Source organism: Beta vulgaris, chromosome 7 (assembly GCF_026745355.1).
Source record: "Beta vulgaris subsp. vulgaris cultivar EL10 chromosome 7, EL10.2, whole genome shotgun sequence".
NCBI lineage: Eukaryota > Viridiplantae > Streptophyta > Magnoliopsida > Caryophyllales > Amaranthaceae > Beta > Beta vulgaris.
Genome location: NC_079208.1, coordinates 32,012,387 through 32,027,458, shown reverse-complemented (window position 1 = coordinate 32,027,458; position 15,072 = coordinate 32,012,387). Strand labels below are relative to the sequence as shown.

At 35.2% G+C, this 15,072-nt stretch overlaps 1 protein-coding gene across 1 annotated transcript; it reads left to right on the top strand.

Annotated features, from left to right (window-relative positions):
- Nucleotides 1–571: 571 nt before the first annotated feature.
- On the top strand, nucleotides 572–14,005 carry SBSS1 (sucrose synthase). The gene is made up of 15 exons (XM_010686041.4): nucleotides 572–788; nucleotides 909–1,041; nucleotides 3,274–3,425; nucleotides 3,512–3,704; nucleotides 3,839–3,957; nucleotides 4,090–4,306; nucleotides 4,481–4,576; nucleotides 4,700–4,873; nucleotides 9,023–9,139; nucleotides 9,255–9,421; nucleotides 11,287–11,511; nucleotides 11,882–12,203; nucleotides 12,567–12,811; nucleotides 12,890–13,028; nucleotides 13,668–14,005. The coding sequence occupies exons 1-15, from the start codon at nucleotides 694–696 to the stop codon at nucleotides 13,740–13,742; spliced, it is 2,469 nt and encodes an 822-aa protein (XP_010684343.1). The 5' UTR covers nucleotides 572–693; the 3' UTR covers nucleotides 13,743–14,005.
- The last annotated feature ends 1,067 nt before the right edge of the window (nucleotides 14,006–15,072 follow it).

Genomic DNA, 15,072 nt, shown 5'->3' with positions numbered 1-15,072 from the left:
AGTTTCATTGTTAAAAACATTGAGGCATTTGGGGTTGAGCATGACACTTTCCTCTCTAGCACTTCTAAAAAGAGAATAAGTTATGGAGATGATACTGCCTCCTCTACTTTACAAAAAATATCGTACTTAGTACCTATCTTAGTCCAAGGTTTTTTGCAAAAATGGTTTAATGTATGTAGGTTTTTGGAATATCCATGATTGTAATAGGAAGAATGCCCTTTTAAAAGAAAAAAACTTTTCTAATGCAAATAAAGTTTGTGTTTATGATTTATCAAATCAAAGCTTCATCCCACCCTTCTGTTGCTATTAGAAGTACGGGATTTATCCATGTTGAAGTTGTTACTACCATTGGACTAGCTGAGCATACAAAACTATATATAGATATATTTACACCTCGGTGTGTACAGGAACACAGAATAGCCTCGAAAGTAAAAACCAATGAGAATTCTAAAACACCGACCAAAATTATGTGTGGGGGCCGGGGGGAGCATACAAATTTGGGCAGTCACGATCGTAATCCCAAAACCTCACACGACAGTTACCAGTAAGCTGTAAGCTCATGGTTTTTCCCAAAGTTCCCCTTTATTGTGCCACTTGTTCCTCTCATTTTATTCCACCATTCTTTTCTCTCTCTCCTCCTTCATTCATTATTAACCCCCCAAAATTCTTCTCTAAACTTCATCCTGATCAAAAATGGCGCCCAAATTAACAAGAATCCCTAGTATGAGAGAGAGAGTGGAAGACACTCTCTCTGTTCATCGTAACGAGCTCGTCTCTCTTCTCTCCAAGTTTGATTTCTCTTTAACTTTTTTTAAAAAAATTTACGTTATTTGTTGAATTTTAATGGTGCAAAATGCAATTCCTTATGAGTTATGATTTTGTTTTGTATCATTTGGTTATAATTACAGGTATGTTGCTCAAGGGAAGTGTTTATTGCAACCTCATCATCTGATTGATGGATTAGAAAGTGTAATTGGCGAAGATAAAGGGAAACAAATTCTTAGCGATGGCCCGTTTAGCGAAGTTCTTAGGTCTGCTCAGGTGAGATTTTTACTTTTATCTGGTTTAATTCTGCTTGTACTCTGTTTTGATGATCTATACGAGAAAAAACAAATATGTACTTCGGTTCTAAAGTAAATGAAACATAGGGGTGACGCGGGAATTAGGGAGAGGAGAGCGATACAGACAAATAAAAAGAGGGACTCATCACTCATGGGATAGAGAGATATAGAGATTATATTGAAACATCCTAAAATGGTAAGTATTTTAAAAAAAAAAATAGAATAGAGCAATTATATGTTCTGTAATATCCGAGTTAATAGTATTGTGGAAAAATTTCCTGAGACATGATGAGATTTCGAGTTTAAGATACTAAGGTACGGATAGTGAGATATGTATCCTGGGACAATCGGACAAACTTGGGTTGTGCACTTCAGCACTTGTGCTAGGTGTAAAAAGTGAAGTGTCCTTTTATGGTAAGCGGGGCCCACATCATCACCGTGTTAACATGAAGTTTTCCTGAAGTGATTTTGATCTCTTGGCTATTTCCTAGTGGTAGCAGAGCTAAGTGATGCCATGTTCGGTGTTCATAACTGTTGTTATATCTTTTTGATTGGATTTTGAATTCTTAATGTTGTATATTAGATCATAAATGTTGTATATTGTAGTCTAATTATCATCATGTTAATATAACCAATAGATAATGTTGATATGTCGACTTTCTTGTAGAACATTTGTGATTCTATATACAAACATATGTTGTCGAATATACAACCACAATATATTATGAACCAAAGTAATGCTCGTATTAGGAATTCCTTAGGCAGGGCTACACAAGTTTTGGTTAGATTATGGCTAATTGAAGAACAGTTCTCCTTTTACCAAATTGCCTCATACACACGTGTGAGCCTCATGCCACTTCCTGTCCCTCCTTTTGCTGGAAAACTCTTTTTAGCCTTTTCTTTTAGTTAGTATTTGCCAAAGGCTCTAAAATGAGTTGAGATTATGTGATTTATATGTAATTCATGGTCAAATTTACTTTGCAAATTTTGGGTCTTGACTTATTATTAAAACACTGCAAATTTGTACTACTATTTTTGTGTATTGAATTCCCTCTTACCAGCATGTATGAGCGAAAAATTTTCAAATATATATAAAAAAAAGTTTGTTTCACTTTTAATGGATTTTGAGGTTGAACTTTGACTATCGGCCATATCTTGCTGTGAAATAACTACTTTTATTAACATACCTTAAAGAAAGTAATTTTGAAGACAAAATTAACAAATGTATTATTGCAATGCAAATTTTTTAGCACTTCTAAAGAATTTTTGGTCAAATGTATCAAAAGTTAGATCATAAAAAGGCAAACAAGAAGTTTACATTCTGACAAAGCAGCAGTGAAGGATTATCTAACATTCAAATTAGCAAACTGATTTTTACATGATGCCTAATCTCTCCAACTATTCTATATGTACATGGTTTCTTAGCTATTTACCAAACAGGCCCTACATCAGCAACAATATAAGAAACATACTTGGTAATCTCTCTGGTATGCTTATCTTTTATTCGTGTTACTAAATGTTGCTTTCTCACCCTAAAAGTAAGAGGGTAAACTATTGTTATGTTATAATGTCCTAGCTCTCTAATTTGTTTTGAGTACTTGGTTGAGCAGAGATCACGTTTTATCCTTGCTCTGATGCTTAATCGTATTGTGGCTGAAATATATATGATGTCATTATGAATCAAGGGATCTTTCTCTGCTCTGTTTTGACCCCCCCCCCCCCCCTCTCCCTTCTTTGCTCTTTTGTCTGTTCTTTGTTGTAGCTAGAATAGCGATCTTTATCATCTATGCTCTCTTTTTTTAATTACTATTGTTTTGGATGTAATTTAATTATAATGATCTTTGCAATCCATTTTAGCTCGTACTTTTGTGTTCAAGGAAATCTTGTTTTTACATTTTGAGAAGCTTTGCAATCAATATCAGACTATTATGATTTTCGATTTGAACTTACTCGAATTTTCAAGGAAATTGGTTGGAGCCTAGAGGGGATGACTTGGGGCTTGATAACAGGTCCACTTGACAAATAATTATTCATGTGACATTTGTAAGAATTAACTTTCAATCACAAACAATGGAAGGTGTTTACTATCTATTAAGATGCAAAATACTGATGGCTCATGGTTTTTTTTATAGAGGTGGTCTCTGATGATTGAGTCGTATTTATATTGCTAATTTTGTCGTTCTTCAACGTCTTTAACTTTGTTTTATTGTAGGAAGCAATAGTTGTTCCTCCCTTTGTTGCTATAGCAGTCCGTCCAAGACCTGGAGTTTGGGAATATGTTCGTGTTAATGTCTCTGAACTGAATGTGGAGCAGCTAACTGTGTCTGAGTATCTCCATTTCAAGGAAGAACTTGTGGATGGAAAGTGAGTTTCACATCTTGAAATTTGTTGATTCTGATTGCGATATTCAAGTTCTCGATCCAATTATTCATGCATTTGTTGTGTAATAGGGCTGATGACCACTATGTGCTTGAGCTTGATTTCGAGCCTTTTAATGAATCAGTTCCACGTCCAACTCGCTCTTCATCAATTGGTAATGGTGTTCAGTTCCTCAATCGGCACCTGTCATCAAGCATGTTTCGCAACAAAGATTGCTTGGAGCCGTTACTTGATTTTCTTCGAGTGCACAAACATAAAGGAGTTGTAAGTTATACTGTTCCTATCCACTGATTTGTGAATGTGAATGATTTAAACATAAGTGTTAATTAACGCCAGCCTCTGCTTTTATGCTTGGCTTTGTGTAAGGATGTTCAGGTAATTTGTCAGTGATTGTGCAGGTCATGATGTTGAATGATCGGATACAGACTATCCAGCGTCTTCAGTCTGCATTGTCTAAAGCTGAGGATTATCTTATCAAACTTCCAGCAGATACACCTTACTCTGAGTTCGAATTTGTGTATGCTTACAATTTGAAATATGCCTTCTAGTTACCGTTTTTTCTTTTCCACTTCTGTCTGTAGATCCAGAAATTAAAATTTGGTAAATTGACTGGAGTATAAGATTTTCACAATTTTCCACTTGTTTGCAGAATCCAAGGTATGGGTTTTGAAAGAGGCTGGGGTGATACTGCTGAAAGGGTTCTAGAAATGATGCATCTACTACTAGATATCCTTCAGGCTCCCGATCCGTCTACATTAGAGACATTTCTGGGAAGACTTCCCATGGTGTTTAATGTGGTCATTTTGTCTGTACATGGATATTTTGGACAGGCACATGTGCTCGGCTTGCCTGACACTGGTGGGCAGGTATAGAGCTAAAATTTTACTTTTATCAATTCAGGTATACAAGTCATTTATGCACAATCTTGAAGTAATATTGTTCATGGTCTGGAAAGTGCTGCAGTTTATGTCTTCTATGTTATATAGACATCTGTAATACATAAAGTGATGCTAACTGTCTTCTCTTATCCTTGAGTGTAGATAGTTTATATACTTGACCAAGTGCGGTCTCTGGAACATGAAATGCTCCAACGAATAAAGAAGCAAGGACTAGATGTGACTCCTAGAATTCTTATCGTAAGATTCTCTCTAGCTCTGTGATCTTAGAGTCAGTTATGGTACCTTAAAGGAGAATTTATTTGTCAGTGTCCAAATTTTACCTGGATGGAACAGTAGTTATAGTTGATAACTTTATTGTAGGTGAGTCGGTTGATTCCCGATGCTAAAGGGACCACGTGCAATCAACGTATGGAGAAAGTCAGTGGAACAGAGCATGCTAGTATCCTGAGAGTTCCTTTCCGATCAGAGAAAGGAATCCTCCGCAAATGGATATCTAGATTTGATGTATGGCCTTATTTAGAGAACTTCACTGAGGTAATTGCTTACTGTCAATGTGAAACGGTTTCTGTGGATCTGCATGAGACAACTCATTAATGTTTGGCTCGATCTGGCTCCGGTTTTTAGTGTATATAAGACATTTGCTTCTTGGTAAAGTTATGGTAAATTCTTGCATATTTGTGCTACTTTTGATCTCCAAGTTGAAAAATGTTCTTTTGCATTCTTGTTGTGTGTGTCTAGAAGCATGTTGGATGCTTGTGTAATGAACTGACATCGTAAAAGCAGATTAAAGTAGTAGTATAAGAAATTAAACTGATAATTGGTTGAATTAGAACTGCAAAGTGCAAACAACAAAAATAAAGGATAATACAAGCTTTCGAGGGGCATATTATTGTCCCAAAACTAAACCACTGAACCCTCCAATAACTTCAGCGTAATCTGTCTCGCTCTAATCTCCTGTGTATAGAGCATTTCTTTTCTTGCTAACTCTCTAAGACTCTAAGTTATTTCCCGAGTTAACTTCTAACTGAATTATAGTGCACTACACATATTAGTTCTCTCCCTTAGGCCATTCATCACTTCCTGGATGGGAACTTCTTACGTAAACCAACTTCAATTTTTGGATCATGCTGTTCGAATCTCCAATAGATGCAAGAAAGAGAAAGAGACGGTTGTTGCATCAATCTATATTGCAAATGTTGTACATTTTGAATTCTTTTTTATTCATCTCAGATATGACTTAGTATCATCGTAATAAGTGTTGTCATTAACAGTTGTTGCATCAAGAGTAGATTAAGTAATTTGTGGTTATCGCTTGAGATTACTTTGGACTGAAAGCTTCATTGTGGCAGAATAACATGCTCTCTTACCTAGTTTCTGTTAGCTTTTTTTTTTTTACATTGCTAAGTCTGCAATGAGTTGGATGTGATGGGGAGTTAGAGGCTGGAAGATGTTATATATATACTGCATTAAAATATTTCGGTTTGTGACATGCTTCCTATGCTTCAAAGTAAATAAACTTGAGACAACTATAACATGATAAACCAAGTGTGAAATATTGTCATAATCAAGAAAGTTCTACTTCCCATAAAATGGAGGAAGTTGTTTACAAGGGGAACCTAGGTAAGTAGAACTTCTCATAAGAACTTTTTCTTCCCATGCTCAACCAAACAACTTTTGCCACTTCTTAGTGAATGTAAATTGAAGGGAAAAAACTTTCTAAGAAATACTACTTCCTACATCCAACCAAACGAGCACATAATAGGTTTGGAATTAGGAATGAAACTGGGGTGGTATGGGGTTGGAACTTGAAACTTGATTCCATGTGTTTGGATTTATCTTGGAACAAACTTTTTCCTTTTATTTTTACACCTGAAGGTTTGATATGAGTCATACCAACCTCCCCCCCTTGGGTTTCTAACCCATACCTTATAGGTTTGAAGTATGGGATTAGAAATGTTAAATTTTGCAAACAAACACTAGGTATAGGCTTTAGTCATTTTAAACCCATACCTCATACCTTATTTTTCTTTGAAACACCCCCGAGTGCTTTTATTTCCAAACCTTAACTGATGTCCAGATTTGCTCTACAAGAATGACAGTCTGTTTTTTATTCCTGGCATTCTATTAGTACTGATGTCCGGATTTGCTATACAAGAATGACAGTCTGTTTTTTATTCCTGGCATTCTATTTCCAAACCTTTACTGATATCCGGATTTGCTATACAAGAACGACAGTCTGTTTTTTATTCCTGGCATTCTATTAGTACTGAATGCATGTTTTTTTTTTTTTGCTGATGTTCAATGGACTAAGTTGCCATAGTCTTTATCTTGCAGGCTGTCTGATCTTAGTCCTTTTATGTTAAATTTTGTCTCTTTTAGTGAATAGTAAGTTATTTTCAATTCTAGTTACTACTTACATGTCAAAATATTAACCATCGAAATTCACGTATAGTCACATTGAAGATGAAGAAATATGCGGGCATTAGGTTGTGTGCCACTTGCTACATACTTCCTTTGTTTCATTTTAAGTGTAATACTTTGACTTTTGCACTATTCACATACTTTACTTTGACCGTAACTTTATATTAATATATGAAAACAAAATTGATGATATAAATGTCGTTGGATTTGTTTCAATGAATATTATCATAATATATAATTTCAATACTTTTATAAATATATAATTACATATGTTAATGGTCAAAGTTGTGAGTTGGTAAGCGTGAAAGTCAAATGGTTGCACTTATTTAGAAACAGAAGAAGTAATTAGGTATTTCCACCGTATGCCCATAGATACTCTTGACTTATCTAAGCCGTTTGGATTACTGGAGATATTCATGATGTCTCCGTTGCATGTCTACAATGTTAATTTCCCATAGATGTCTTAAGGGTTTGTTACTTCGTTTACTTCACCTTATTTTTGCTTGCTTAAAAAAATAAGAATAATTCTGAAAGTTTAGAATAGTTGAGAAAAAGTTAAGGAAATTAAGTTTCTAAAGTTCTAAATATACTAGAGAAGTTAAGTAAAGTTCAATATGATTCAGATAAAATAAGAAAAGTTCACATAGAATAAGAATAGTTAAGAAAAGAAATGAAGAGTTCAAAAAAAGATAAGGAAAGTTGATAAAGTTAAAAAAGTTCAAAAAGTTTAAAAAAATAAGAGAATTTCACAAAAATAATAGAAGTTCACAAAAACAAGAAACGAATAGAAAAAATTAAGGAAAATAAGGTGAATGGAACAAACCCTAAGTATATCTATAGGTGGCAAGTCATTTGGGTCGGGTCACTTCTGGTTGGGTCTATTCGAGTATTCTTATTTTCAGGCTGGGCTCACTTCGAGTCCAGCCTAATTCGGGTCGAGTTTGTTTTGCATCTGTACTATGGGGTTGAGCTCGGGTCTTTGTCACGTCAATATTTGAAATAAATAAATAATTAAAAAATAAAATAATAATAAATTAAATATTCTAAGTCAATACTTCCAAATAGTAGATAAGAGATACTAATATTTATGTAAATAATAGAGTATTAGAATAACAAATAAAATTAAGATGGGTACACTTTACAGTAGGTGATCATAGTCAACAGTATAATTCAGGTTGATTTTGGTTGGGTCAACTTCGGGTCATGTCCGGGTTGGTTGGGGACGTTAGGGTCTCTGATTAACTTTGGGTTGCCATTTTCGGGTCTGATTCAGGTATTGAGTCGGGTCTTTCAGGGCAAGTTTCATCGGGTGTAAGTATATATATTCTTTTTAGTGTACTTTGAACAGCTCCCATCGATCTGTATGGAGGTTTGACCCATAAATGACAGAACACTTATGTAAGTAGACACTAGTCTTATATACAAGAGTACGTGCGAAAGAGAATAGAAAGTAGAATTGTATTATTAAATCTAATAACCTCAAATAATAAGTAAGAAAAATTGTTATAAAGTTCCTTTAAAGAAAAATTTTACATCATTTCTGTCTAGCAAACAGTAAATAATCACGGGCATATGTAGGGAAATCCATTGATTGAATGTTTAAAATTATTATAATTTAACTATAATGCGAGTAAATGTACTTTAGTCCTTTTACATGGACAAAAACTCCTCAAGATTTGGCTTATAGAATAGAGATGCTCTTTGACAAGGGGAATGACACTGACTAGACTTCAACCCTCAGGAAGTCTTCGTCCAGTATTTGCCGGCGAGGCATTTGAGAGTAGTGGAAAAAGTAAGGGAATCCCAACCCCAAGCATCTTCACTTGGCAAGATTTGGATCCCAGCCTTTCTAGTTAGAGTCTTACTAAGTGAGTCAAGCCCTTGCTTGGTATATAGACTTGGTATTTGATGGTGTGTATATCTCGTTTTCCTAACACGTGAAGATAGCAAGCAGCTCACTTTCGACAAAATTGTCATGATGTATCTGCTTAGTAATCGTTGGTGGCATATTTCGCCATAAGTTCTATACTTCTATATGCTAGCTTTTCATTACTCCGTTGATTCTATGTTTCTACCTTATGGATCCTTGACCGGCTTTATATTCTGATGGAAAAAGAATTATTAACATTGTTCATAATTGCGTGTATTGTGTGAAAATACCAGCCTATAACATGGAAATTTTTTCGGCATTTCTTCATTTACTTTTCTTATTGCTGATGGATGTCATATGTTTTCATGCAACCCAATAATTTATTTTCGCAGGATGCAGCTGGTGAAATTATTGGCGAGTTGCAGGGTCGTCCAGATCTGATAATTGGCAACTACAGCGATGGGAATATAGTTGCTTCTTTATTGTCCCACAAAATGGGTGTCACCCAGGTTAAGCCTTATATTTTTGTGTTTTCTCTATGGGATATGATATCTAAAGTATGAACTGAGTTTTTTTTTTCATATTTCATCTCCATATTTATTGCTTTATGTAATGTATTGACAGTGCAATATAGCCCATGCATTGGAGAAAACCAAGTATCCAGATTCTGATATTTACTGGAAAAGATTTGAGGACAAATATCACTTCTCGTGTCAATTTTCAGCTGACTTGATGGCAATGAATCATGCTGATTTCATCATTACGAGTACTTACCAAGAGATAGCTGGAACGTAAGTACAAATTGCTTATTTTTTCAAAATCCCATGCAATCAAATTACTGTGGCAATAACATTAATTCATACACGTGCACACATGGCTAATGGGAGCCTATGTTATAAATTGGATGCCAGTATGCCACATAATGGAGTGTAATTGCTCCAAAGTTGTGTGGATATAAGAATCCATTCAAATACATTAAAAGTCTTATCAACTAGTGTCTGGTGATTAAACTGAGTTCAGAAGGCTAGTTTTGCCTTGTGTCAACTTCCTTGAACTGCTCTCTTTCTCTGCTCATCTGATTAAGGAATAGAATTTGTGCGACTGTAGAAAGAGGCTGATTAACCTGTTATGTATTTTAGTACTTAGTACAATATAGAGTTCTGAATAATTGGTAATCCTGGAAATTTGACTTTATGCTCTGTGTGGCTACGGATTCCCAAGAAAATGCATCACAATTTCCCTTTTTAGGATGTGCAAGACAAACTTGAGTTTTTGTTTTGCATCATGTACTTGACTTTACCAAAAATGTGTTTGTGGAGAAATCAGGTTGAGATCTTCAGTATATTAGGCATCAAGTTTTGATGTCATTCCCCTTTTTCTATGTATACCTTTGTTTCGTCCTTTTTGCCTCGTATGAAGCACATCAAGTTTCTACACATATAAATGATCCAGACACTTACAATTGAGAATTTAAGATGCTTATTTTGCATGGAGATATTACTCAATTTTTTGCTGACAATTTTATATATGGGTTTTGCCTGTTTGTAAGCGAGCTATAAATGGTGGCAGTGGTAAGGAATTTCAGTGTAATTATGTATGAAAATCTCATCTCTATATCGATGGTAAGTAAATTGAATCCCCAAACACATGTGTTTTGTTATGGACTGATCCCAGGGAAAGGATCCCACATCGACTGAGGTTAATGTGTGGTTTATATAGGACAATGGGCTCTCCTCTTCTTGAGCTAGCTTTTGGGAAGTGCGTTCCTATTGTCCTATAATAAATGGTATTAGAGCCAAACCTCGGAGTGGTGGCCTGGAACCAGCTAGCCGTGACCACATGGCCTTGACCAAGGAGGACGTTGTTCTTTATGGGGGGACGAATGTTATGGACTGATCCCATATCGACGTATTGGGAGGTTGTGTGTGGTCTATATAGGACAATTGGCTCTCCTCCTCTTGAGCTAGCTTTTGGGAAGTGCATTCTTATTGTCCTATAACATGTTTCTTCACAAATTTCTATTACTACTTAATATACCCACATGGTAGTGGATGATAATGAAATTTTAGGAAGAAAAACAGATGTTTACTCTAACATGCATAACAATGAAAATTCCTTCACAAATTCACATTAACATGCATTAGTGCATTACCATTACCCATCACTAGTTTTATATACACACGATGTGTGCGAAAATATGTAGAAAGTTACTTTTTTAGGGAATGTAGAAAATTAAATTAATTGTTAATTATATATAATAAATTAGAGAATTTTGAATTGTTGACGGTTTTCTTTTTGTAATATTTTTTTATTATCTTTTTTTACTTTTTTAATTAATAGGTAGTTCCCTTATCTATTTTTTACTTTTTTTTATTTTTTAATTAATGTAAGTAGTTACTTCTTTTTCTTTTTCTTTTTCTTTTTCTTTTTCTTTTTTCTATTTTTTGGTGTCCTACCCCTCTTGACATATAGAATAGAGATTTATGACCACTAACCAAATATGCCATGAGAAATACTTGCATACTGTTGGGACGCTCAGATCAAAATTCTTGTTACAGCCTCTCCTATATGTGCTGCCAGCCTTCATCTGTGATTTTACTCTTTTAGTTTTGTTATATGTTACATAAATCATCTGGCTAATATTTTTCTCTTTCAGGAAGAATACTGTTGGTCAATATGAAAGCCATAAGGCCTTTACTTTTCCGGGGCTGTATCGGGTGGTTCACGGGATTGATGTCTTTGATCCCAAGTTTAATATTGTCTCGCCAGGGGCAGACATGGCCATCTACTTCCCATTTTCAGAGAAGGAGCACCGTCTCACTTCACTTCATAGCTTCATAGAGCAGCTCCTATTCAATCCTGAGCAGAATGAAGAACACATGTAACCTCTTGCTCTATATAGATCTAATATCGGTCACGCATGTCCTTTACAATTATACAAGTAGCATATTATATTACAAAAAGTATAGTTGTCATTCTTGATCCTCTCTTTGGCAAATAAGTGCAGGTTTTCTGTGGAAAATATACAAAATATCAACTATTTCACATTTACTCCCTTCTCTCTTAATTTTTAGAGCAAAAAGTAAGTGTCTCATATAAAGAAATATTTGGAGCTATGATAATAGTAAAAATTGCGGGAAATCGCGAAATAAAAATTTAAATATGGTAGCTAAGCATGTGAAATTCACTCCTCTCTCAGCACTACAGGCATGCTATGTGAATTACTTAAAGTAACACTTTCATCATCGCAGTGGTGTATTAGATGATACCTCAAAGCCAATTATATTTTCCATGGCGAGGCTAGACCGTGTGAAGAATATAACAGGGCTGGTAGAGTGCTATGGCAAGAATGCGAAACTCAGGGAACTGGCAAACCTGGTTGTAGTGGCTGGGTACAATGATGTAAAAAAGTCGAATGACAGGGAGGAAATTGCCGAAATCGAGAAGATGCACAGGCTTATACAGGAGTATAATTTAAGAGGACAATTTCGCTGGATTGCTTCTCAAACAAATAGAGTACGAAATGGTGAACTCTATCGCTACATTTGTGACAAAGGAGGTATTTTTGCGCAGGTATGCTGGCTGTGCTCTATTCCTTATCGTAGTAATCACCTTCTTGCATTATAAAGTCTAGGTTTTAGCGAAATCTGAAATATTTCTCTTTCTTGAATGATTGAGGGTTTAAGGGGGAGAAGAAATCAGGTCATAATACATTTTATCATTTTCTCATATTCAATACTCAATAGAGGCTAATTATACAAATGACATTGTGTATACAAGTGAATATGGTAGATATTTAGGCAACATAGGATCAAAGATGACACAAATTTCAATTTTTAGAAGAAAAAAAAGGTTGAAAGCATCATTGCACTAATGAAAGTCACACCATAAATTGCATTATTACAACTGATAAAATTCTTTGTTCATGACTTGCAGCCTGCATTTTATGAAGCATTTGGGCTTACAGTTGTTGAAGCCATGACCTGTGGTCTTCCCACATTTGCTACCTGCCACGGTGGTCCAGCTGAGATTATAGAAGACGGTGTTTCAGGATTTCATATCGATCCATATCATGCTGATCAGGCTGCAGAAAAAATGACTGAATTCTTTGTCAAGTGCAGAGAGGATCCAAACTACTGGACTAAAATCTCTGCAGGAGGGTTACTAAGGATCAAAGAAAGGTTAGTATTAATGTAAAATATTTTGAAATACATTATTAGGGGTAGGGGTTGCTCACTTGATTTGTGTTGTAATTGCAGATATACCTGGCAAAAGTATTCTGAAAGGTTAATGACATTGGCAGGGGTGTATGGTTTCTGGAAATATGTCTCTAAACTAGAGAGAAGAGAGACACGACGTTATCTTGAGATGTTCTACATTTTGAAGTTCCGTGATCTGGTTAGTCCATTCCCTCTGTCCATGAGTCTATATGGCTTATCTATCTGATTTTTTAATCTGCTTTTGAACTGTCTTTATATATGCCTGGCTGAACCTTTATGTCTGTGCTTAACGGAGTAACTTTGGGGATAAAGGACACAAACGCGCCCAACATAAATCGAACGATCCCCATATAAAAGTGCTAGGCCTTCCTATATTATAACAAGGTGGATCTGCTAGCAATTTGCATGACATTTTGATGTGGTAACTTCTTCGATCAGCATAGTTAGTTGCCTCCAAATGATGTACTCTGTCAACGATTAGTTGTTAGTCCTACAGCCCCAGTCCCTTATAATCTAGGATATGGCCTGATTTTCCGAAAGACTTTTATTTGCTGGGTAATTTTTATCCTGGGGCCCATTAAAAAATTTAACTCTAAACCATTACTACGTTAGGAAAGGTAACAAGTATTTATGGACACAATGCTGTATATGATTGCATGTTTAAGCAGGTGCTATCACCTGGCAGTAGCATTCTTTGAGGTTAGATGACCATCAAAAGGAAAAACTAACAAGGCAAATGATTCATGTATCGTGTACTCCCGGTGTAATATTAAATTTCCCATCGCAACTAAGGAATATCCTACATATGTTATTTCAGGCCAACTCTGTTCCGCTGGCAACAGATGAAGAGCCTTCTACTACTGATGCAGTTGCGACATTCCGTGGACCTTGAACGCTGCTGCTTACTGAGGTTCCAAGTTGTGTATATATTACTGTGAAAGGAATAAGTGTAGCTACACAAAAGGTTCTCAACTATTAGTATCTTCTCTGTGTAAATAACGAGAGTGAAAAATGTAATATTGTTGATGTCTTGAAAACTGAGTTTGCTTTGTTTATTTTTAAGTGTATGACAATATGTATCATATAACGGATTCTTCAGTGATCATATCAAAAATATGACCATCGAAGTTAATGAAAATCAAGTGATTTTATTAACCACAAGTTCTATCAACTTAGTAATTCGTTTTACTTTTCGCTTATTTTGCTAGAATTAAAATGGTTTTTTTTTTGTAATTACTTGAAATAGTTTTGTAAATTTTCCCAAAAATTAAAAATATTTAAAAATTGAAATTCAATTTTTCAATTTAGTAATTTCATTAAAAAAGAAATTTACCTAGCTTTTTTGTCTCTCCTCGTGTTCTGCCTGAACCTCGGCTTAAAACTTTTTTCCCTCCCATGCGTTTTCTCTCCACTCGTCTCATGGCCTTCTTTCACATTTCAATCAATTTATTGCTCTTTTGTTACTCTACTTTTCACTTATAAGTGAATCTTCTTTACACAAACACTAAGGGGTGAAGTAGTGCTTTTGACATTGAAAAACAAAGTTTAAAACAAGTGAATCATGGCTATAAATTGGAAATTTTCACCTCCAACTGATTTTGAAGTATGTTTATAGATTACCATCAGTTTGTTAGTAATTTTTTCGTTACATTTGAAGATCTAGGATTTTGGTTCTAGGGAAAGTTCGCTTTCAATCGTCTTCATTTGTAGGGTTCTTGGTTCTTGCGAAAGTTCGATTTCAATTGTCCTTATTCGTTTGATTTACGTCTTTTATCCATTTCACATTAACAAAACTATATGTTTCACTAATTTTTGATGTTCTATGTTCTTTAGCCTCGAACTAGGTTTAATCGAATTTGGGGTTTTATCAAGTTGAGCACGGCTTGTTGTTTGACTGTTCAGGCTTTTTCAATTTTGGGGTGTTTTGCGTGATGACCCGACTATGGGACTTTGGGTGATGTCCTAGCCACAGGGCTTTGAGAGATGATCCAACTATTATATTTTCAATAGAAAGCTTCATCAAGAATGCAACAACACAATGGCTACTACTAATAAATTAAATTATTGCAATGCTACCTGCTGTTAGAATATATTCTTCTCATGCTCATTGTTTGGAGGACTTTGTTCAGATGTTTCGGCACCAGCCAACCAACTAACTTCTTCCAGGATATTGAGCTTGCTATTCTCAAAGTGCATATATGTCATGTGATTCTGTAAGCTGG

Bases quoted from the DNA above. Each gene is read 5' to 3' on its own strand.
- SBSS1 (XM_010686041.4), top strand. From the start codon at position 694: ATGGCGCCCAAATTAACAAGAATCCCTAGTATGAGAGAGAGAGTGGAA. The intron at 1,042-3,273 runs GTGAGATTTTTA...GTTTTATTGTAG, and splicing joins AAGTTCTTAGGTCTGCTCAG to GAAGCAATAGTTGTTCCTCC. The intron at 12,812-12,889 runs GTTAGTATTAAT...TTGTAATTGCAG, and splicing joins TTACTAAGGATCAAAGAAAG to ATATACCTGGCAAAAGTATT.